Raw genomic sequence first — 25,590 nt, forward strand, 5'->3', positions numbered from 1 at the left:
GGTTTTCAATGGCAGTTTTTCCTAATATCCCCGCCACTAATTGACATATTAGATAGGTGTAATCCATCGAATTTTTACCTTCAATTAGTTACACCTATAACCCAAATTTATTTAATTAATTGAATTCAAAACTCATGGATTTCAGCGTCCCAATCCAATGCAACGCCCTGTGTTCCCGCGCGTACGTGCCGCCGATCGGCGAGACTTGGCAACACCGCCTACCGGCGTCCCGGCGCTCTATAGTCTGTCGAGACGGTCCGGGCGCAGGCCTGCAAGCTGGCGTGGCCCAGTCAGTGAGTGTCATGATATCATCCACACAGCGTCGTAACAAAATCTATTCTCTTGGAGAGACATGTATAACGATGAATATTCGCACAGCAAGCAGATTATTTGTGGTAAGAGACAATTAGTTAGGAAATTAAGTTAGTTTGTGTGACTAAATGTCTTTGGCGTACCAGAGAGGCGTGTCGTTTGAGATTTACAAGAGATGCTGTGAACATGTGGGATGAAACTGACGCAATATTGTTGAGGTGGTTGTGGCGTGCATAAAAGGGGCAACGTAGAGCCTTGGGCCTTTGTATGAATGAAATACCGTTTCAAATTTAGTCGTTATTTCGCAAATGTCAGTAAAATAAACAAATAATATAGCAGCATAAGCTGTTTCAAATAATTAAACAATATAAATGAATTAAATTGTGTACAGTTTATACAAAAATATATATCGTATATCAAATGAAATTTGTATTTGCTATTATTAGTTACTTGAAAAATATATTTGTAAGAAATATAAAAATACATTGTAAATACTACTGTATTTTATATTGTAAAAAATTTAATACAAAATATAATCTATTAATATTAACACAATTAAACTTATAAAACTTAAGTATTTAAGTAAATTGTTGTTATTTGTGTTCTAATAACAATTACTTTAATAACATGATATCCAAAATCAGTGTACAGGTATAATCATAGAGGAATATCATCAGGGGAATATGAAGATATAGACATAATAAAACCAAACGCGATATACAGGTATACATGATAATATGAGCATGGATTCGGGATACATATATACAGTGTGATCACGGTTACGGTGTATAAAAGAGGAACATTTTTATATTCAATGGAATATTTCCGTAAAATGTTACGGAAAAAGTCATTCATGATAACATTTTGCTTATTTTCGCAATAGTATTATCAAGGCGAAATTTAATATGTTCAGGAAATTAAAGATTCTGAAAATGATGTAAAAGTAATCATGAATATAAACAATGCATAGGCGTACTTGTATCGTTTTAAAATAAAAATAAGGTAAAATCGCTGGTAAAATTAAAATTGTTTAATTAAATACCTTCACTTAAGTTCGACAGTAATATTATTATCCTTGATTTGTAATAAAACTGTGCAAACATTATGTTTAAGAAAACGATCAGAGTAAGCTGCTAAAAATTGACAAATTAAAAACATTTTAAATTAGAATATTCATAAACTAATTTTTACACACACACACTATAAATTTTTATTTATCAATTAAAGATATCACCAAACACTTGCTTATTCAAATAAAAAATGCGAAAGCGGAAAAAACCTATTAGACATATATAAAAAACGAGACGAATATAAAATAGGATACAACATTTTTCAATATTCAGTTCATTTTACCCAACAATTTATTTTTTATTATTTAAGGATCAAAATAGGTCGAACTTGCCACCAATTAATACACCGTGACATGTCTTATAATTATAATATTCTTATAGGTAGTTTCCTAATAGCATTTTTTCGTGTCCATAAAATATAAATCATTTTCAGACTTTTTTCGTTTGCATAAAGTCATGTATATTTAAATTAAAAATTCCTCATAGTAATCTTATTTTGAGAACAGGAATTTTTTTTATCAATAACTATCGTAGAATGAAAATATAAAAATATTTTCATTCTTGCTCCATTCGCAGACCAATTGTATAGGGTAGGCCAATTATACTATATTAAGGTAATTCAAATAAATTCATAATTTTTTTTCTAATTTATTTGAATTAACTTACTTAAAAGGTACCTATATAAAAGAATAAAAAATGCAAGAGCTAATAATAAAAAATATGTATTTGTTTTTCTTATTTTTTGGGTATTTCGCCACCTGTGCTAAAAAAAAATGTGTGAAATACACCCTTGTGCCCAAAGAATCAGTCGAGGAATATTTTTATGAAAAAGTTCTACCTAACCAAAAAATTTCATACTGAAAAAAGTAGACAAATACAAAATACAAAAACACATCACTTTATATCGCCCACTTTGGGAAAACGCTAGTAATATTCAATGGGATTCGGCTAAAATTTTGGAAAAGGAAAATAATACTGTTAAAGGGAAATTAAAAGAGACCACGATTATTTTGTTGAATGGTGAAAGATGTGTGTCAAATTATTCTATGAGCTTGGATCCATTTTTTGGTTAGGAGAAACTTTTCTCATAAAAATAACCCATGTTGATCCTTTTAAGGCAAGAGTTTATTTCAATAATTAAATTTTTTTCCTAGATGCCAAAATATCCAAAAAATGCAGAAAAAAACGAAAACATTACCACAAATAAATAATTTTAGACAAAAATATGTTAAAAAGGATAGGTCGTATTCAATAATTTTGGAAGATTCTCCTATTTCTCGAAAGTTAAAAAAATAGTTACGATGTCACTGGTTTAATTTTAAAGAAAATTTGGACAGTGAAAACCTTGTCTGAATATCTTGATTAGCTTGGGAAATACTGAGTGTTTTTCTGTTTTAGCCATTTCTTTGAAGCCTTATTTATAACTTATTTGTTTGTGTTACAAAGAGGTTTCATACATTTTTTTTTGCATATAATTCAACAGTTTACTCTATATTTTTATATAACTTTCGGTTTTGGTTTTTCAGATCTAACACAAGCTTATGTTGTTTCCGTTTAACACCCAATTTATTTTTCAATTTTCAAATTTGCTTAAAACTTGCTTTTAAATGTTCGCAAACAATGAAAAAAATTGCTTATAATTTTATTGTCATGTAAAATATCAAGGATACTATGAAAAATTTTCACAAACAAGAAAGTTATAGGACGTCAAAGAAAACGGCCAAATTAAAAGTGACCTTGTATCTCTTAAATGAATCTAGATATCAACATACATTTTTCGCTAATACACTTTTCTCTTAAAATCAAGCTTGTGATACTGTAATTACGTTTTTTCTGTCTTTTCGGAAAACATGAAAAATTTCCCAAATCAATCGAATTTGGATCACCCTGTAGATTCAATATACATTTTCAGGTCATCATTTCAAGTTTTTTTTATTAATTTATTATTGTTCGATTTATGGTTCATGCTATAGTTCCCCGTATATTTCCATTAAAAATATGTACGTCTGCTTGGAACGTAATAGAAGTAACTAAATTGAATCAATTAGCTAGATATTGGTTAAACTTTCTAAAAAAATAAATGGGAATTGTTATTGTACCTACGTCGTAGTAATATTGTGATTCATATAAATAAAATGTACGCAGATTTTTAAAATCATGGTCACATTATTAAAATCTAAAAAGTAATACTGATCACAGTAATTTTCTCTAGCCAATTTAGGTAATTAGATGTTGTTAAAAAATTGAACAGTGAAGCTACAGAACTACATATTATTTTCTTTATTATGTAATTAATTTCGTAACAATTGCTGCGTGTAGAAAAAATTGAGAATGCAGATTTTGGATTTTGAATTTTTTGTACGGATGTGACGTACAGAGTGTGTAGTACAAATAATAGACATTAAAATTTCATACAGTAAAAAACTGAATATTAAATTCAGATGGTAAAAATTGGAAAAAAAAACAAATTAATGGAACAAATTCGTGATAAAATTGGTGTCATTAAGGTAAAGTACAATACATTCGTAGATATAAGAGAATAACTACCAGAGCTGATTTGCCACCAAGCCACTAGGTTATAAAACAAGTCCATATTGAATTTTATTTTTCACTTATTATTATCTGTTTCTGTACTAATATGACGTTTGATTTACACATAAAATTATACTTATATTAGATAATTAGTAAGTCTATTTTAAAGGTAATTACAACAACACAAAATTATTTAAATACGTAATGCATTCTCATAGATTATATTATTATTTTTATTCTAATACTCCTGATTTTTAGATATAATAAATATAGAAGATTATTTATTGAATTCAGTTGCGCAATCAGCATCTTCGTCTAATTTCAACATATTTAACACAGTTACCATGGCATCTGGATTCTCTAAAATTTTTGAGTATGCTTTCTTACATCGTTACTTACGTCTGTTAAGTTTTATTGAACAAAATAACATAATATCCGATAATCAACATGGCTTTCGTGCTAATAGCCATGTTGATTAAATGCTTTTCATGATAAACTTATTGAATGTTCTGGGTCCCATACAATTTATATTATACACTAATGAAATTTACAGTTTGATACCTGATGGCTTTGTAACATTATATGCAGATGATCAATCCCTAATTTTTTCTAATAAATTAGATCTTTTACTGGAGCGAAATTGTAATGGCTCTTTGAACATTTTAAATAGCTGGTACTGTTTCTATAAACAACATTTAAATCAAGGAAAAACTAATTTTGTGAGGTTTCATAATCGACAAAGATCATGTAGAAATTTAGATATCCAAATTGCAGATATGAACTGTCAACTGTCGAGTTCTGATAAGTTAAAATTTTTAGGAGTTATAATGGATGAGTGCCTCACCTGGAAACCTCACTGTGTACAATTAATCTCAAAACTAAATTCAGTCTGTTACTTAATGAGAAGTCTAAAACCAGTTATGTCGAATTACTCAACTTCTGCAAATATATCATGCACAAGTAGGGTCCAGACTACGATATGGCATATGCTTATGGGATAATTCCACCTTAACATTGGATTTTTTTATCGCGCAAAAAAGAATTTTGAGAAGCATATTAGGTATTAACGGTACTTCGTCATGTAGATGTATTTTTAAAGATTTAAACATTTTGACTGTTGTTTCTGTGTTGATTTGTGAATTGTGTGTGTATATTTTTAATAATAAGACTAAGTTCTCTACGAATTTTGACAAGCATGGTAAAAATACGCGACAAAATGGTAGATATAACGTACCATATTGCAAATATCTAATTTCAATAAATTCATCTAATTGTCTGGGATTTAAGGTATATAATATAAGTATAATTATTTACCAGATAGTATTCAGAATATCAGTAACTTTGTCAAATTTAAATATGAACTGAAGTCTTATTTGACCGAGAAATGTTTTTATACGTTGGATGAATTTTTTGTATCCTAAATTTATATTTGTGACTAGTCCTATACAGTATGTTACTGTCTCTGAGGAAAATAAATGTATTAAATGTATTATTATTATTATTATGAATAATTCTTCCTACTTGGAGACAATTTTTCCTCATTGTATCCTTCTTTGCTTGTTCTGCACTTGATTCACCACTCCAAGGATATCACAGCGAATAATCGAAACTGTACCAATTTTTGTTCTACGACCTATAGAAATTACTGATATTTCAAAAATCTCATCTATTTATTATTATCAAATCAGAAACATTTAACTTGGAAATTGATTTCTAGAAGGAGAATATTTCAGGTGCGGTGGACATTAAATCCATTTTCTGTATTCCTTTAAATTATATGATGGCCAGTAACTAAACTCAGGTCGACCCAGGAAGTTACTCTCTTGAATCTATAAATATACTTTACAATAGGATGTTAAATGAAATGTACATCACATACGTCATATTTAGAGTATATTTTGTTAAAATCACAGTTAAAGAAGATTATCTCTCGGGTGTTGGATTTAATGAGTATAAAATGTCACACTTAGATATTTTACCACATCAGTTCAAGTGTAAATTTAATTATTTGATGTGCTACATTTGTTATGACAAGGCAGATATGAAATATAGACCCTATTATATTGACCCTTTTTTAAATATTGTTCAAATTATCCTACATTAGGTAGATACCTTTAACAAATGCATCGATATAACTGTAATTGTTAAAGGTTTCAGTTGACTTCAGTATGATTTTGAACATTTAAATTTGTTTTGTTTTAGAGTGAATATAAAGGTTGTTTTAAATAAATTTGTAGTATTGTTGTTGAATTGTAGTATTTATTTTGGTAATGTTATGTGAAAAATATGAATTTTTTTATATACTTATATGAATTTGTGGCTGCAGTCAGTCATATATAATAATTACTCAAAATTCTGTTTAGTAGTACATTTTTTTGTTTTTAGTCATGATCAGTTCCATCTTTGTATTTATAAAAAAGGAAGATTTATAGATAAGATAAATTTGAGATACTGTATTTTTACAATAGAGAAGATATTTAAAGTAAATAAATCGACATGCGAAAACTCGATTGGCAACAATATTTTTTCGTAAATAAAATACTTATTTTTTTTAATACTTACTGACTTAACAAAATAAAACGAACAAACATTTTTAGGATCGCTGATAACATCGATAGCTCGGCTGGTTCTTTATAAGTGTATACTGCACAAACTACATTAACATAATTTACAAACCGCAACTTTTTATGTATAATAATGATCGAAATATCGAACATGGGATGCACTTTACACACATGTTACAATGATTTCTAGTAGTTATAAAATTTGTGTTACTAGCTAAATTAAATAAATACGACAGTTGCAACCAAAATAATAATATAAATTGTTGGATCACTTAACACCACTTAACAGTTAATATACATATAACATTCGTTAGTCACATATACATATTTTTTAAGGAAATACTGCTGTCTGATAGGTACAGTAATAATAATTCATGTATATATAGGTGCACTGAAAACCAAGTTATTAAAGAAAAAAATACTATTTTGGGAAATGGACTTGTTAAATCGAAAATGAGGCATAAATATAGTAAATATCCACACAAATAGTGTTAATGTCACCTGTATGTATAAAATCTATGGATAGTAGTGAAGTTAATTAATATTATTAATTATTACTTTTATGATTTTATTTAATTGGTTAATTTAATCCATAATGCATCATAATCGGGTAATTTAAATGGTATTAAACTAACGCATAATTGCGAAAAATGTGCATCTTATATAAATATTTTATACGTTCAAAATATATGCAGTCATAAATATTTTGAAATTATTTTACGGCACCGTAGCTAATTTCGTTGACCCCGCAATAATGTCAATTGACTTAAATTGTGTTCTAAACTGTCAAGGCTAACAATTATTAATATTTTATACTGTTTTGTTTTTTGGTTCGTGTAGACTTTTTACTCTTTAATATATTTCGCGGAATATTATCTATTCGTCAGCTTCAAGTTCAAAGTTACTTCTATACAGGGTGATATCCTAAACATATAAATTTATTCTAACTAATGATATTGGTAGCCTTATTTTTATTCAGTTTGTTGTCAATAGTGGGAAAATTAGAGGCCAAATTTCAAAGAAAAACACCAAATTTTCTCAATTGTCGACGTTTCGTCACTTATCGTGACATCCTCAGGACACTATAAAATTTAATAATTTCAAAATTACATCACAATTTATAAATAACAAACTTAACATTAAAATATTAAAAAAGTGTGTCTAAAACATTACAATAAAATGAATACAGTAATATCTATATAAACATGNCCTTGTTCCAGCGCTTGCAGTAATTTTTCCTAACGATAATGACCCTGATATTCCTGGTGACACCATATGGTTTCAGCAAGACGGTGAACCTCCGCACTATGAGTGCCCTGTTCGAGATTTTCTGGACAATTGTTTTCCTAGGAGGTGGATCGGCAGACGAGGACCGATAGAATGGCCCGCGAGATCCCCAGTTCTTACACCCCTGGACTATTTCTTATGGGGCTACTTAAAGTCCAAAGTGTACGTTGATAGACCACATAATTTAGAAGAACTCCAAAATTTTATTATAGATGAAATACACAGAGTTACCCCAGAAATAATTCATAATGTGCAAGAAGAATTTCGACACAGACTCGCGTATTGTCAAGAAGTCGGTGGGTGGCAATTCGAATACTTAATTTAGGTAGAAAACTTAATGAATTCTATTTGCTTGACATAGGAATTGTTATTTTTTTAATGAATAAAATTTACGTTTTCTAATATTCAATCGTCATTTACTCGAAAACTTTCCTATGTAAGATGGCAACATTTTAATGCTGTCGGATCGACAATGAAACGATCTTTTAGAATCAAGAAAAAAAAATAGGGGGTTGCTATTTAAAAAAAATGTCGATGACGTCATTACTCGAAAACAAATGACGGTTGAAAGTCGCCTTTTATGCTAAAATATGTATTTTTTAAATTAAAAATCGACCGATACGAGGATTTTTCCCAAAAAAAAATTTGTTTCGTTTTTACTGAATTTATTCTATACTTTAGGCGCGTACGGTATACGAGAATTGAAACAAATTAAAAAATGTAAATGTCATTAGTTTGCATTAGTTAGTTGAAATATCTGCTTCTTCTGTGTAAGCTATTCAGTAGGTCCCTAAGAAATGAGCTCACCTAAAACTTTAGAAACATTATCTGGTTTTGGCCTCAAGAATTCTATTTCAATTTGTCGACTTTTTATAAGGAACTCGTTCTGACAAAAATGAATATTCGATTAGAACTGGACCTTCCTTTTTCTTAGTAGAAGAAGTCGTATCTGTAGTGTGATAATTTTAGAGCCATCCACATTTTCAAAAGTTTTATCAGAAAAGGTTTCAATGTCTGTGCTGTGGAGATTCAGAATTAGATGTTGACTTTTCTCTTACCTTTCTTTTATGAATACAGGTGTACAGTGTTTTCTTAGTATTATATTTACTCTTTGACAAAATCTTTGTTCTTAAAACAGAACCATGACTGGAGGTTTTTCATTTGTTTATAAAAAATCTTCTCAGTTTATCGGTACCCACTTTCTGTGCTGTTTCTTAATATAGCTGTGTACATAGGTTGTTTACAAAAATAACTAAAATGCATTTCCCACTTTCATATATATATATTGTTATGATTGTATGTGTGTATGGTTTTATATGTTAGCGCCAAATTAAATTTTGTTAGTTTTGATATTAATTTTGATTGGATTGGTGTATTGTGTTTTGTCTATCTTTGCCCTATCTAGCTCTAGACTCTATCTCCGTAGTCGGTTCTATGTTCTNCTCTCATGGAACCCATTGAATGTTTCTAATAAAGTGGACACATTATTTTTGTGTACAGACGTAATAATGTCATCTACATACCTTTTAAAAAACAAAGGGGTAAAATCTAGTTTTTCAAGACATTTGTCCTGTACCTCCTGCATCACAATATCCGCGCATACAGGTGATAAACAATTTCCCATTCCGAGACCGTAAGTTTGTGAATAAAATTCGTTATTAAAATTAAAATAATTACTGTTGATGCAAAAATTGAATAATTCTAGAAAAGAGTGCAATGTTAATTTTGTGTATGGTTCAATTAGATTCCATTTTTGTGAGATTAATTCTATAACTAAATCAACAGGTATGTTTGTAAATAATTACTGCACATCTAATGATAATACAAAATTATCTAGTATTGTTTGATTTTTTATAGATTCTACAAACTCAAAGGAGTTTTTTACATATTTTTCGTCTTTTTTAAAAATATAGTTCAACAAATTGGCAAGATATTTCGTCAGATTATAAGTAGGTGAACCAATAAAACTTACTATAGGCACATCCGCTATCAATGAAAATTAATATAATAAATAATTTGAAACATAGAGCTCTTAGTTTATCTCACGAGGATTATCACAAGCAGAACTTCAATTACATAAGGGAAATACTTATAAAAAATAATTACCCTCCTAGCTTAATTAATAAAATAATAAATAATCGTAATGTAAAAACAAATAATGANTCTCAGTTTATCAGTACACGTTTTCTATGTATTCACGAATACATTGAGATGTTCACAGAAGTCCACATGGAAGTGCACTTCACCCTTCATTTCGTGAACAAAAGATCTGCCTAGTTAAACATTTCCAGTACGTTTGCCACATCGTCGGTTTATACCTCTAGGTCAGGGGTCGGCAAGTAATTTTAGGTGGGGTCCGGATACTTTTGAAATTGTTTAACGAGGTCCAGAAAAAAAATTTATATTTCTTACTAATTTTTTGTTTTCATTTGCATTAGAACTCAAATTAGTCACAATTGTAAAATACTAGAAAAAATGATAAGGGTGGCACTCAAACGTAAAAAAATATTTTTTAAATAATTTATTTGAGTAATTTATATTTTAAAAAAAATTTTGGCGGTCCAGTATTTTATCTTCCGCGGTCCGGATCTGGACCGCGGTCCGCCAGTTGCCGACCCTTGCTCTAGGTGTTTCGACAAACATATTACTTCTCTGACCGGTAATTACATTGGTTGTGTATGCTGATCCTTGGAATTCCAGTGCATGCTTTAAGTTTCGGTTCGTAATATTTAATGAGGAGTTGCTTCCAAACGTCAGGCATAAAAAAACTAGATTGATTTTCTTTTTGTCTTCCTCCTGTCTTTCCGAATTTCTGTTACTTCCCTATAGTCTTGACCAAAATCTTCTTTTTCTTACTAGAATTGTAGTATTGCTTAGGTCTATCGAGTACCGTGTCTCCGTTTTACTAAAATGTAACTCTTAACACGGAGTGCTTTTAAGTACGTCGCTCTTGTAACTTATCTGGGGTCTCTTGATGTGTTAAAAGATAGTGGTATAACTTATTAGTACATCCGTATATACAGGGAAGATGGGTTGTTATCAAATTTCTCAATTTGTTCTGTTTTTAGTTACTCTTATTATAGGTTGTTCAATATTTTTGTTAGTATATATTTTGTTAGCCTCTATCCTTTGATAGAGAATCATAGGTGACGTAGTCTTCCATCTAAGTGTTTTGGTTCGCAGATAATTCGTGTTCAGTGTCCTAATGTGTTGATTTCTAGGGCATTCTGATACTGAATACCTTTTGAGAAAGACATTTAGGAACGGAAGGGTACCATCTTGTTCAAACTCGATGGTGGAGCTGATGTCAAAATGTATTCCATTTACGTGAACCAAAACTCGTTGCTGTATCTATGAGGCCAGACTACAAGTGTATCGTCAACATATCTGAAATTACAATGTTGCTGATTTCGAGACCTTTATCTCGTTAAGGATGAACTCATAGCTGCTTCTTTGATTTATTCACAAAATTGATTATTAACAAAAAAGAAAATAAAATTTAATTTCTTTTTCTAAGGCTTCTTTGAGTGACACTATCTAGTAATGATATCGCGTTGAAACTAGCTAGGATACCGTCTGGATCTAAGTTGATTTATTGATAAAATCTCCAGTATTTTAAACGAAATAAAAGTTTTAGAAGATAATGAAATTGGGATGTTCTTAAACACTCATAATCTGGATGAGGCTCGAATCGCAGCATTGTTTTTGATCTTATACACCCAAGAACCTCCACTTTGATGATATCGGTATTACATAGATTCTTTCATTTCCCCGCAGTCCTTTAATGACCTAGATTTCGTTTTTAGTCAGATGTTTCACAGTTCGTAATATCTGTGCTGCCAAGGCCTTTACTACTTGAGAAAGACGTCGACACGTAGTTTCCAGGGCTATAACAATTTCTTCATTTGAAATCGTCCTGGGTGCTATGTAGAAATTTGAGCCTTTCACAATACTTTCGTACTGCCATTATATGATTCTACAGAAGCTTGGTTAATAACGACTTGTCCAAACTTTATCTCTTCCATATATAATGCTTCTTCTGTTGTCATTTTGTCCGTTAGATCCCATGTTGTCTGTTTATTTAGTTTGCTGTTAGATAAGCTGAAAATGTGCGTCCAGAAGTTTCTTCTCATTGTTCTCTAATTGGTTTCTGTCATCTTTGGTCTTCTCTCACAGAAGAAAAACGTTGGACCGTTGATTGCATTTTCAAGATGCATCAATTTGGATGTGATCTTTTATTCTCAAAAAATGCTGCTGTGATCCACTCATTTTTTCATCGGCATAAGAAAATTATTCACTTAGTTCCAGTTTCCTTAATGTGAAATAGGTTTCCTCTCCACAAAAGTTACTTAACTTGTTTGTATCATTATACTGACTACTCATCCATAGTATCATTTCCATAAACTACAGTGAGTTGACTTAAAATTTTGTATTATTGTAAATCGTATCATTGCACACACTTCGCATTTGGAAATTTTTTTTATGCCTCATTAAATGCGTACGTAGTTACTTTTAAATCAATATAATTGTTATTTGAAAAGTATTTCGTGCACAAAGGGTATACTACATTTTCTTTATGACTATGTGATGTCATCTTTCCCCGTTGTGTGTTGCTATATTACCGATGTTTTTAAATTTAAAATGTTCTATTTTGAAATAATATTTTTATTGGGAACACGTTCCGCTCGAAGAAACAAAATTGAGCCAAAGTTCCGTTATATACAAAAGTTATACGATTTTCGAAAAATCGCGATTATCTGAAAGCAAATATGAAAATTTGGCACAGCACAGCATAATGTGAGGATATTTAATTTGTTACGGTCGAATGCATTCTCCAAAATGAACAATGTGAGCGTTATACAACTTTTGTTTGCCAGAAAAAATATTAATTTATATTTTGATGAGATAAATTCCTTGGAGCAATAACTGTCTCTGTGTAAGTGAACAACGAGATACAAGCATTTTTCAGATTAAATTAATTTTATTGGCCGAAATCCACATCACATACAAGAACATTTATTTCGCTATAATAAATTAATATATACGAGGTCTGTGCAGAAAATAACCGAACTTTTTTAATTATACGCTAATGGAGATATTTATTGATTCGCGATTAGCAGCATTACGTTGCCATAACCTCCTATGTATCCAGGTGTTTTTGGATTGTTAATATCTCATTTAGTTTTCGCAAGTGATATTGCTAATTGAGTGTAACCTGTTTAAGTGTTAGTGACGATTTTTGACATGTGCGATTTTCTGAAACACTGATGCAACGTAAAATTTTGCGAGAAACTGGGGAAAACTTTAACAAAAAGTTTTTGAAACAAGTTTACGGAGATTTAAGCGGTCGTCAGTCAATTGAAGATGATTTCAGATGACCAGAGTTGTGGCGATAAAATGCATGGTTTTCCAATTCGTCAGTTTTGTACCAATTAGATTACTGTCTTCCCTCACCCTCATTACTTGCCAGACATGGTTCCTTGCGATTTTTTCTTATTTCCGAAATTAAAATCAGTGTTGAAAGGACGCCGTTTTCAGACTGTTGACGACATCAAAGCAAATTCGTCACAGACTTTAGAGGCTAGTTCAAATGAAGCTGTCCTGAACTGCTTTGCGAAATCAAAACATCGCTGGGAAAAGTGTGTGAATAGGTGAGGGGGGTACTTTGAGGGAGACAAGGACCAGTAATGTATAAAATTAATAAAAAAGTTTAAAAAATATGGTCCAGTTATTTTCTGAACAGAGCTCGTATACTCACAAGTTTAATAAATATCTTAATCTGTAATAACTTATTAATACAAATTTATTCACAGAGCCAGTGTAAACTTAAAAACACCTAATACATACTACCTAATAGTGTAAAAATATTATTTCACAATTAGAAAAATTTTCTATTATTTAAGAGCTAGTATTTTCAATATACTAGTTATTCTTGCACATTTATTTCATTTACTATGTAATTGTCCTATCCTAAACTTTTAAGTAATACTAAAAATACTAAAAATAATTTTATTACTATTATTTTTTATTGCATTTTTTTATATTGTTTTTAGTGCATGTTTGTTATATTTTATTCTTAATTTATTTTTTGTATCCTATCTCATATTTGGATTGGTTTTTTATAAAAAATTTTCTGTTAACATCATAAGGAAATGTATTGTTGTGATACCACTGTCATTTTAAAAAATTCAATGCGATTATGATGTAAAATGTTAAAAAAAATCAGTATATAATTATTTAACACTAGAATGAGATCACTTCTACTTAATGGCGGAAAACTATAGACTCGGTCTAACAAACATTCATTCGATGATTTATTTAAATTGCTGCAATGAAAACACACAAGTACACGCAATATGTACTAATATAATATAAATATTGCCGGTATTTACATTCAATTTCAAACCTTTATCCTAGTAACTTTACAAACTTATTTTCCGACGAAGTTGAAACTATAAAATTGCCACTTCTACTTTTTTTATAACAGGAAATAGCAATAACATATGTTTTCATATTGGCATCCTATAGCCTGATTACATTAATACTATTAGTATCAGTTTGTACCTATATTTCCTGTAATATTCATCATTATACAAGGTCTCCGCAAATTTTACCGACAACGTTTGACTGCATATTCACGACTATAAATAAATACGATCTACGAAAAAAAAGTTACATAAAAATGTTTTGGTTTTTGAGTTACAGGCCTTCAAAGTTGTCAAAAATAAAACTAATTTAATTAATAACTTCATAACCCTTTTACCGATCGCGTTAAAAGTCCCTTTTAGCGGTCAAAACGTTTATAGTGGTCGTATTCTTTTAAAACGGGCAGCAACTTTAAAAATTTACTTTTATTTTAAAAAAATATTGTCTCTTGAGAAAATCGCCTACAGAAAGCCATTCTTGAGAAAAATGGCTTATTTGCAGGTCTGTGCGTTTCGGTTTGCGTAGCAGTGTCACGGATTTAAAACTTTCAGATCAGTAAGCGATGAAAACAAGATGTTGATTGCTGTGACTATCAAATAATGCCATTATTGTCGTCTTTCTTTAGGATTCTCATCACTCAAACACATGCAGATTATGAAGTGTTCGTAGTGTATCAAGACAATTAAATGTATGTAAAACTAATGTTCACAAAACTTTAAAAAAGCAACTTCTTCGGCCATTTCATTTAACTCCTGCTCAAGAACTTTAAAATTTAGATGTCAACCCACGTTTACAATTTTGTCGCTGGTTTCGCAGAAGATAACAGTTTGCTTCAAAAATTGTTTTGTACCGACGAATCTTGTTTTACAAAGAACGGAATAGTAAATTTTCTCAATTTGCTTGTGTGGAGTGATGAGAATCCTAAAGAAACACGACAACAATGACATTACCTGATAGCCACAGCAATCATCTTGTTTTCATCGCCTACTGGTCGCAAAGTTTTAAATTCGTGACACTGTTAAGGCGGAAATACACATGCCTCTTGCTTGCACAATAGCATTCAAGTAGCTTGCAGGAGATAGCTCCTGGTATGTGTATTTATTAAAAGGCATACCTGTAGAAGGCGCGCAAGTAAATTGCACATCATTTGATCTTTTGGCATGCAATGCGAGGCGGGGGGTTTCGGGGGAGTTCAAGCGGCATGTCGGAACGTGTCTACTTGCTACCTACTGACATGCCAATAAGCCATGATACTAACGAGGCATTCCATTTTACTTGCAAATGTATCAGCAGTGTGCCATCCGCCGTCATATGCCATTAGCATGCAAGTTACTTACCTATTTTACTGGTATGTGTATTTCCGCCTTTACGCAAACCCGAAACGCACAGACCTGCAAATAATACCATTTTTCGCAAGAATGGCTTTCTGTAGGCGATTTTCTCAAGAGACAATATTTTTTTAAAATAAAACGACCTTTTTAATGTTGCTGCCCGTTTTAAAAAAATACTACCATTGTAAAAGTTTTGACCGCTAAAAGGGAGAAGTAACCGAAGAAAAATATCACCCAGTACATAGATTTCACTAAAGTTTTAGGAAATAATATGCCATAATAGTCCAAATAAATGTGCCAAATTTTATGAAGTTATTAATTAAATTAGTTTTATTTTTGACAACTTTGAAGGCTTGTAACTCAAAAACCAGAAATTTTTTATTTAACTATTTTTCGTAGATCGTATTTATTTATCGTTGTGAATATGCAGTCAAACGTTGTTGGTGAAATTCACGGACACCTTGTACATATAATAAAAACAAAGCAACATGAAATATTTTTTAATGCTCGCAGTTTAATTCTGGGTAAATAATTATCTTAGTTCAATGTTGATTGGGGCATTAGATCGCAGAGTAGTTGTTTTCCACAATACCGTTAATTAAAAACAATGGAACTATTATTTCAATGTGACTGTGTAATTAAGCATTTTCCTTAACTTCAAATATTCGAAAATTATTTTCATAGCAGTTGTACCAAATGTACCAAAGTATATTTTAATTAATCTTCAGAATTATAGTTTTTATCCTGTATTTTAATGTTATGTTATAATAATGAAATTAGTGTTCTTGGAGTAAAATATTTTGCAAAGCAAATATTTAAAACCACCAGAATAATATTTGTGTGGGACACGCTTATACAGGGCGTTTCGCATAAGAACCGACATAGCGCAGGTGCATGTAGGGAACCCAAAATGTGGTGATTTAATGCAACTTACCTTTATACTAAACTGCACGCCTGAGGAGTTATAGGGCTTGAAAGTGGGGTTTCAAATTTTGAAAAAAATCAATATCTCAGTTATATTTGAACTTATTGTTAGAAAAACCAAATTTGCTACACGGTGTGAGTGTATCAAGAGCATTAATCGACAGTAAGTAAAGTTCAATTGAAGCATTTGAAACGGTTGAAAAGGGATGATGCACTATTAAAATGGGTCGGACATAAAAAATAATTATTTTTTGGGGAATTTAATTATAAATATTTTTTTATTCTTGTTAGTTTGAAAAAACTGTTGTGTTCAACAGAAACACGAATAACTAATAGTAGGTATTGTAGCTGTGTTCTTTAAAATAATCGAAAATTCAAAAGTTGGTTATGAAACTTGACGATCAAGAAAAAAGTAATTTAATTTGAATAATTGTTTCCTGAGTGTTTTGAAAATGGCCGGGAAGTTTTCATTTAGCGAACAGGTGTTAGCTAGATTTCTGTGAAGAAAACTACAGAAGAAGTGTTGAAGAATAAGAATTGTTTTCTATTAAATTCTTCTTTTTCCTGATCGTCAAGTTTGACGTTTAAATTCGTAGCCAACTTTTGAGTTTTCGATTATTTTAAATAACACAACTACAATACGTATGGTGAAATGGCGTGTAAGTTATTGTTGATATTCCATATTTCTATTATATTCAGTGGAACGTTGCAGCATGTAATATATTATTTATTTTCCGATAAAAACTGTAATAATTGCTCTGCTATTAACTGCTAACATAATTAGTATCACGTTTTAGTTTAATAATTATACACTTTCCGTGGCATACTGCTATCTTTTTTTGCAAGTATTTCTCAGAATATTTTGAAATAGTAAATATATGATAAAAATTGTTTCTTTTCATATATTCCAGTGAAATGGAAATTCATGGGGTGTAACAAACAAAATTTTCTATATTTTAACTGCTTTAACAGCCAACATGGCCTGTTCGCAGTATAGTCCAGTTGGTAGAGGTTCGGCCTGTGTCAAACCTTGATAACCCGGTAATAACTACACAGGCCTACTTTAAATGATGGGTACAATAACAGGCTAATTTGCTGCCAACGTATTTTATCAGGAAAAAAGTTATTAACAATTTAATCGTGAAAAAAAAATTTTTTAGTACTTTTTTCTAAATAACTCAGCGGGATGACTTTGTACGAAAAAATGCTTAGGACATGATTTTGTTCGTAATAAAAATAGCTACAGAATGGCGGTGGTCCGATTACGAAATTTGCAATAACAAAGCCGTGAGATTGAAAAAANATAATAAAAACAAAGCAACATGAAATATTTTTTAATGCTCGCAGTTTAATTCTGGGTAAATAATTATATTAGTTCAATGTTGATTGGGGCATTAGATCGCAGAGTAGTTGTTTTCCACAATACCGTTAATTAAAAACAATGGAACTATTATTTCAATGTGACTGTGTAATTAAGCATTTTCCTTAACTTCAAATATTCGAAAATTATTTTCATAGCAGTTGTACCAAATGTACCAAAGTATATTTTAATTAATCTTCAGAATTATAGTTTTTATCCTATATTTTAATGTTATGTTATAATAATGAAATTAGTGTTCTTGGAGTAAAATATTTTGCAAAGCAAATATTTAAAATCACCAGAATAATATTTGTGTGGAACCCGCTTATACAGGGCGTTTCGCATAAGAACCGACATAGCGCAGGTGCATGTCGGGGAACCCAAAATATGGTGATTTAACGTAACTTACCTTTGTACTAAGCTGCACGCCTGAGGAGTTATAGGGCTTGAAAGTGGGGTTTCAAATTTTGAAAAAAATCAATATCTCAGTTATATTTGAACTTATTGTTAGCAAAACCAAATTTGCTACACGGTGTGAGTGTACCAAGAGCATTAATCGACAGTAAGTGAAGTTCAAGTGAAGCATTTTAAACGGTTGATAAGGGATGATGCACTATTAAAATGTGTCAGACATAAAAAATAGTTACTTTATTTTATGGGGAATTTAATGCTAAATATTTTCTTATTCTTGTTAGTTTTAAAAAAACTGTTGTCTTCAACAAAAACACGAATAATAGGTATTGTAGCTGTGCTATTTAAAATAATCGAACATTCAAAAGTTGGCTATGAAACTTGACGATCAAGAAAAAAGTCATTTAATTTGAATAATTGTTTGCCGAGTGTTTTGAAAATGGCCGAGAAGTTTTCATTTAGCGAACAGGTGTTAGCTAGGTTTCTGTGAAGGAAACTACAGAAGTGTTGAACAATAAGAATTGTTTTTCTATTAAATTCTTCTTTTTCCTGATCATCAAGTTTGACGTTTAAATTCGTAGCCAACTTTTGAATTTTCAATGATTTTAAATAAAGCAGCTACAATACGTATTATTAGTTATTCGTGTTTTTGTTAAGAACGACAAAGTTTTTAAAAACTGACAAGAGTAAAGAAAAGTTTTAGAATTAAACACCCTGTATAATTTCGAATTAGAATCGAGAAGACGACGCAGAAAGTCAAAGTTATTTTATTATTTTAATTTAGTAGCATAAAATTGTACAATAGTTGATTTAAAATACACTTTTATGTTCTAAATAAAATAATCAGGTAAACTGTCTTCATGAAATGGCGTGTAAGTTATTGTTGATATTCCATATTTCTATTATATTCAGTGAAACGTTGCAGCATGTAATATATTATTTATTTTCCGATGAAAACTGTAATAATTGCTCTGCTATTACATAATTAGTATCACGTTTTAGTTTAATAATTATATACTTTCCGTGGCATACTGCTATCTTTTTTGCAAGTATTTCTCAGAATATTTTAAAATAGTAAATATATGATAAAAATCGTTACTTTTCATATATTTCCAGTGAAATGGAAAATCATGTGGTGTACGTGTCATACACGAAATTTTTTATATTTTAAATGCTTATTGTTAGCCAACAAGGCCTGTTCGCAGTAGGCAAAACAGTTTTTAACTACGTGCTTGTATTTGTGTAGTGTTTTTACTTACAAAATGATCTTAGCGATTGTGAGTATAATACAATGCCACACGGGACATTAGTCCGCAGAGGAGTTGTTTCCTGCAATATCGCTAGTTAAGAAATGAGAATTGCTAAACAGTTAATCAGGTAATCAATGCATAAATCATACAGCAACAATACAATCGATCAATTAAAAATGTTATTGGTATTTCATTAAAATCACTTGAGAATCTCTATCAGCAAATATAAAGAAAATACATTTTTTTTGGATTATTAAGAATATCAAGAAATATTTTATTAAAATACACGAAAAGGATAGTGTCGCAATTAGAGGTATAAAATTCTACTAAAAGTTTTCTCAGGTAAAAGCAAAGAAATTGCACCAATACAGTTTCTTAAAAATTTACAGTATAGGAGTTTTTGGGATAGCGAGAATATGAATGAATATAAAACTATATTTGACCTAAAACATAGAGGTCCTTAAGAATACCTTAAACATTTTTCTGTTCTTTGCTGAATTTCTTTGTTGAGTAGAGAGATAAAGTATACGGGCTGCACACGGATAAAGTACAGCTTTTGAGCTAAATAAATTTTAATTTTTATTGCATTTACGGATAACTGAATGTTGGATATGCTAGACCAATTAAATTTTACTTTTTAGCTAAATTTGTAACTAAACTTTGAGTTGGGAGTTAAAAAAAAAAAGTGAAGTTTAAATAACTAAAATACCTCCAAATACTGGACTATCCATAACTGTCAACGCAATACAAAATTAAAATTCCTTTTTTTTTCAGGAACTATATATCAATACGCAAAAATTTTACCTTGTTTATATTAAATAAAGTACACTTCAGAAAACATCTACATTTAAAAAAAATCGCTACCAATAAAAAAGATCGAGCTAAAAGCAAAACACTATTAAAGGTATTCTTAACGATCTCAATATTTTATTTAAGAAATAAGCTTGTCACGTTTGTCTATTCCAAAAACTTCCTTGCGCTAAGTTTTATTGAAATATCTTGAAAAGGGNTAAAAACTGTAATAATTGCTCTGCTATTAACTGCTAACATAATTAGTATCACGTTTTAGTTTAATAATTATACACTTTCCGTGGCATACTGCTATCTTTTTTTGCAAGTATTTCTCAGAATATTTTGAAATAGTAAATATATGATAAAAATTGTTTCTTTTCATATATTCCAGTGAAATGGAAATTCATGGGGTGTAACAAACAAAATTTTCTATATTTTAACTGCTTTAACAGCCAACATGGCCTGTTCGCAGTATAGTCCAGTTGGTAGAGGTTCGGCCTGTGTCAAACCTTGATAACCCGGTAATAACTACACAGGCCTACTTTAAATGATGGGTACAATAACAGGCTAATTTGCTGCCAACGTATTTTATCAGGAAAAAAGTTATTAACAATTTAATCGTGAAAAAAATTTTTTAGTAGTTTTCTTTAAATAACTCAGCGGGATGACTTTGTACGAAAAAATGCTTAGGACATGATTTTGTTCGTAATAAAAATAGCTACAGAATGGCGGTGGTCCGATTACGAAATTTGCAATAACAAAGCCGTGAGATTGAAAAAACGGTATAAAACGTCAATTTTTTAAAGTTGCTGTAAAACTGTCAATGATAAACAAAAAGTGATAAAACTTTCGAAAACTATAGCTCAATATATATACAATAATGACGATAAAGCCGAAAATCAGGAGAGCAAAACTTTTTGTTCTATAAGGCGTTATACATTCATCGGCATCTGAAACTCGAAACTGCCGAATTTGTTCGAAGCTTTGCTGACACACATAGTGTAAATATGCAGAAACCAAAAGCAATTTGCAAAATTCAAGTATCTTCATTTTTGCAGTTTTGGTAAGGTTTTATACATCACCATAGTTTTATACGTCACCGTTTTTTTAATTTTTGGACGTATATTTATGTATATTTATAAAATATTCCATTACGGTAGATTAGCCAGCACAATTACCTACAATTTAAAAAAATATATATTTTCATCGTTTAGATCCTAAGCTACTTAACATTTTGTGCCTGTTAGCCATACTCGTACATTATACAACATATCAACATAAAACAAAAACGTACGTGTGGGGTAAACCTTTAACTTTAAGTAAACAATTGTTTAAATTTACTGTTGCATATTCCTAATAGTATACAAGCGCCGAAGAGCGGAGCTCGCGCTCGAAAATGAAAAGTTAAAGATTTACCCCACACGATTCTTAATTGTAGGTAGTTGTGCTGGTTAATCTACCGTGATGGAATACTTTATAAATATACCTACATATATATTTTTCCGAAAATTAAAAAAAACGGTGACGTATAAAACTAGGGTGACGTATAAAAGTTTACCAAAGCTGCAAAAATTAAGATAATTGAATTTTGCCAATTACTTTTGGTTTCTGCATATTTACACTATGTGTACACCAAATTTCAAGTGTCAGCAAAACTTCAAACACATTTGGCAAAGTTTCGAGTTTCAGATGCCGACGGATGTACAAAACCTTATAGAACAAAAAGTTTTGCTCTCCTGATTTTCGGCTTTAGTGTCATTATTGTATATACATGGTCGGAAAGACCCCATGGTTTATCGGCCGTTACGTGAGAGCGATAAAGATCCACTTCTTATTTGTGGAAAGGCGAAATGGGCGGTGACTATTAGACGCCTTTATTATAGCCATCTTTCTCTATCGCACGGATTTCTATGACTTACTTTATCGCTCTCACGTAACGGCCGATGAACCATGGGGACTTTCCGACCCTGTATATTGAACTATAGTTTTCGAAAGTTTTATCACTTTTTGTTTATCATTGACATTTTTACAGCAACTTAAAAAAATTGACGTTTTATATTTATACCATTTTTCAATCTCACGGCTTTGTTATTGCAAATTTCGTAATCCTACCACCGCCATTTTGTAGCTATTTTTATTACGAACAAAATCATGTCCTAAGCATTTTTTCGTACAAAGTCATCCCGCTGAGTTATTTAAGGAAAACTACTAAAAAAAATTTTTTTCACGATTAAATTGTTAATAACTTTTTTTCCTGATAAAATAGTTTGTCAGCAAATTAGCCTGTTATTGTACTCATCATTTAAAATATTCCTGTGTAGTTATTTCCGAGTTCTCAAGGAAATGTCACCAACAGTAACTTTTCGGCCTCTGCCGACTGGACTAGTAGGCAAAACAAAGTTTTTAACTACGTGCTTGTATTTGTGCTTTTACTTACAAATGATCTTAGATATTGCGAGTATAATACAGTGCCACACGGGGTATTAGTCCGCAGAGGAGTTGTTTCATACAATATCGTTAGTTAAGAAATGAAAATTGCTAAACAGTTAATATTAGGTAATCAATGCATAAATCATATAGCAATAATACAATCGCATTAATAATTTATAATTTAATTTTTTTATAATATTATCTGTCTATCTACTGTATAATTTAATTTTTTTATAATATTATCTGTCTCTATCTACTGTAACTGATTTGATCAATTAAAAATGTTATTGGTATTTCATTAAAATCACTTGAGAATATTAGCAAATATAAAAAAAATACCAGCCACGATTTTTTTTTAATTATTAAGAATATCCAGAAATATTTTATTAAAATGCACGAAAAGGATATACCAATATCTGAATTAAAATGTAACTAACAAATATAAATATAGAGTAAGTCACAATTAGAGGTATAAACTTCTACTAAAGTTTTCTCAGATCAAATCAAAGAAATTGAACCGATACAGTTTCTTAAAAATTTACAGAAATTTAGGAATTTTTGGGATAGCAAGAATGGAATGAATATGAAACTATATTTTATCTAAAACATAGAGGTCGCTAAGAATACCTGAAACATTTTATGTTATTTGCTGAATTTCTTTGTTGGTATAGTTTTTTGAAGCGTCACTTTATTTACTGCAGTGAGATAAAGTATACGTGCTGCATACGGATAAAGTATAGTTTTTGAGCTGAATAAATGTTAGATATTCTAGACCAATTAAACTTTACTTTTTAGCTAGATTTGTAACTAAACTTTGAGTTGAGAGTTAAAGTGAAGTTTAATTAACTAAAATACCTCCAAATACTGTACTATCCATAACTGACAACGCAATACAACATTAAAATTCCCCTTTTTTCAGTAACTATATGTATTTTAGCAATACCCAAAAATTTTACCTTGTTAACATTAAATAAAGTACACTTCAGAAAACATCTACATTTTCAAAAAATCGCTACCAATAAAAAAGATCGAGCTAAAAGCAAAACAGTGTTTAAGGTCTCAATATTTTATTTAAGAAATAAGCTTGTCACGTTTGTCTATTCCAAAAACTTCCTTGCGATAAGTTTCATTGAAATATCTTCAAAAGAGACGAAATTGTTATTAAAACAATGTAGAAAAAATTGTTTAAGGTCCCTAACCTTTTAAGGAAGTATTTTGGCACTGGGGTATATCAGATTATTTGCTTTGTTTTGTTCTGAGTAAGCTTTGGTTAAACTTTATAGACAATGACTCACTCTTTATAATAATCTATTTTATATCCAGCTATCGTAGTCTCTGACAAAATTTTGACCAAAAGAATTTAAAAATGTCTAAATTTTGTGACTGTTTCGATTTAACTGTCTATTGTCCAATACATATAAGAGACGTTACAATTCATAAAAGTTTTAAATTTCTTTAAAATATTTTTTTCTGTCAAACACCCACTGATGACTGAGAATAGTGCAGAAATTAAGAGTACCAATTTCATCTCCTATTCCTTCTATAATAATCGTCGTTTATTTTAAATTTCTACTAGAAACAGAAAAAATATATGAGCAAATTAAATTTTTTATATCAACATAAAATTATAAAAATTTTGGTAAACTGGAATTATATCGTTCATTTTATTTTTCACCACCATGTATCCGTCTTCAGAAAATAATTTTGTGTAAGAGGGAAGAAGAATAAACTGAAACCAACTGATGCGTTGCAATGTCCTTTATTCAACCTTCCTACTAATCTGTTTTTAATAAATGTTTCCTTTTCAGTTTTATTTCGTTACATAATAACACTTTTTCTTCGCGGAATATATTACTGGAGTTTACGTTGCGTTGTGTTCTGTCCATACTAATTATAATTTAAAAAGAAGTATTAGAAGGAATTTAAAACCAGAAATGGATTTTTTTATTTGAGGGGTTATTTAAGTTGAAATAATATTTATTTATGTCACAAAAAATCCATAATTTTCAAAGATTAATGCGGTGGGCATGGTATGGAACTTCTTGGTTTTTATTAAACTTTACATAATGTTATAATATTCCAATTAAATTTAATACTCGCTTATACAGGATGATCGTTAAGTGCGTACCTATAATAAAGGGTATTTTTTAAAATCATTAAAGGAAAAAAAATCCTATGAGCTTATGTTCAAATTGTTTATTTTTTTGAGATACAGGATGATAACTTATTTTGAAAAATATCGCATTTACGCAAGTATCTCTGGGTGAGTGGTTGGTTGGCTTTAGAATAGACAATTGGCAGAGCTTATTGTTCATTTTATTGTTTATTAATTTCTTTCTGTCAATAATACAATGCTCAACATTTGACAATGAGTTATTCTGATGCGGGATAATATATTGACGAGATGACAATTAGCAATGACTATAACAAGAATTGTTATAGTCACTGCAATTAGGCACTAAATATCGCTACCATTTGTTATTTTAACTGAACCTGCTTTTGTGTCATCCTCAAATTTCTTATGCCAATGCTTTTCTTATCGAGCAGAAGGTATTCAATAGATTTGACAGAAGTGCGATAATTAGATCTATGTAGGTATATACTCGTAAATGACTGTCTTTGCGAGCTTTTCTACGGTTTCATTTAGTTGTATGCCACAGTGGCTTTTATTCAGATAATCTCCAAGTTTTTAGGGCTTTTTAGAATGTTGTTGTATAATATTAGGGTTTTGCCATGAGCGTTGTTAGTTTTATCGACTATTTTTGAACATAATTTGTTTAATATTTCGCAATCTGTGAAAATTTGGATTTCTTCTATCCCATATTGTGAATATGGGTGCTAATCAGGAAGTTTTGAAAATCTTGATTTTCCTGGAAACAATTTTTGTCTCTGAAGTAGGTA

General features: G+C 30.3%; 1 protein-coding gene across 1 annotated transcript in view; it reads left to right on the forward strand.

Annotated features, from left to right (window-relative positions):
• The first annotated feature begins 256 nt into the window (after positions 1-256).
• The window catches only part of LOC108906494 (b(0,+)-type amino acid transporter 1), a 142,453-nt gene continuing 117,119 nt past the window's right edge, over positions 257-25,590 (forward strand). Inside the window, exon 1 of the mRNA XM_018709773.1 lies at positions 257-395. Within this exon, the coding sequence (XP_018565289.1) occupies positions 353-395 (43 nt within the window). The 5' untranslated portion in view covers positions 257-352. The remainder of the gene's footprint in view (positions 396-25,590) is intronic.

Source organism: Anoplophora glabripennis, unplaced genomic scaffold, assembly GCF_000390285.2.
Source record: "Anoplophora glabripennis isolate ALB-LARVAE unplaced genomic scaffold, Agla_2.0 scaffold192, whole genome shotgun sequence".
Lineage (NCBI taxonomy): Eukaryota > Metazoa > Arthropoda > Insecta > Coleoptera > Cerambycidae > Anoplophora > Anoplophora glabripennis.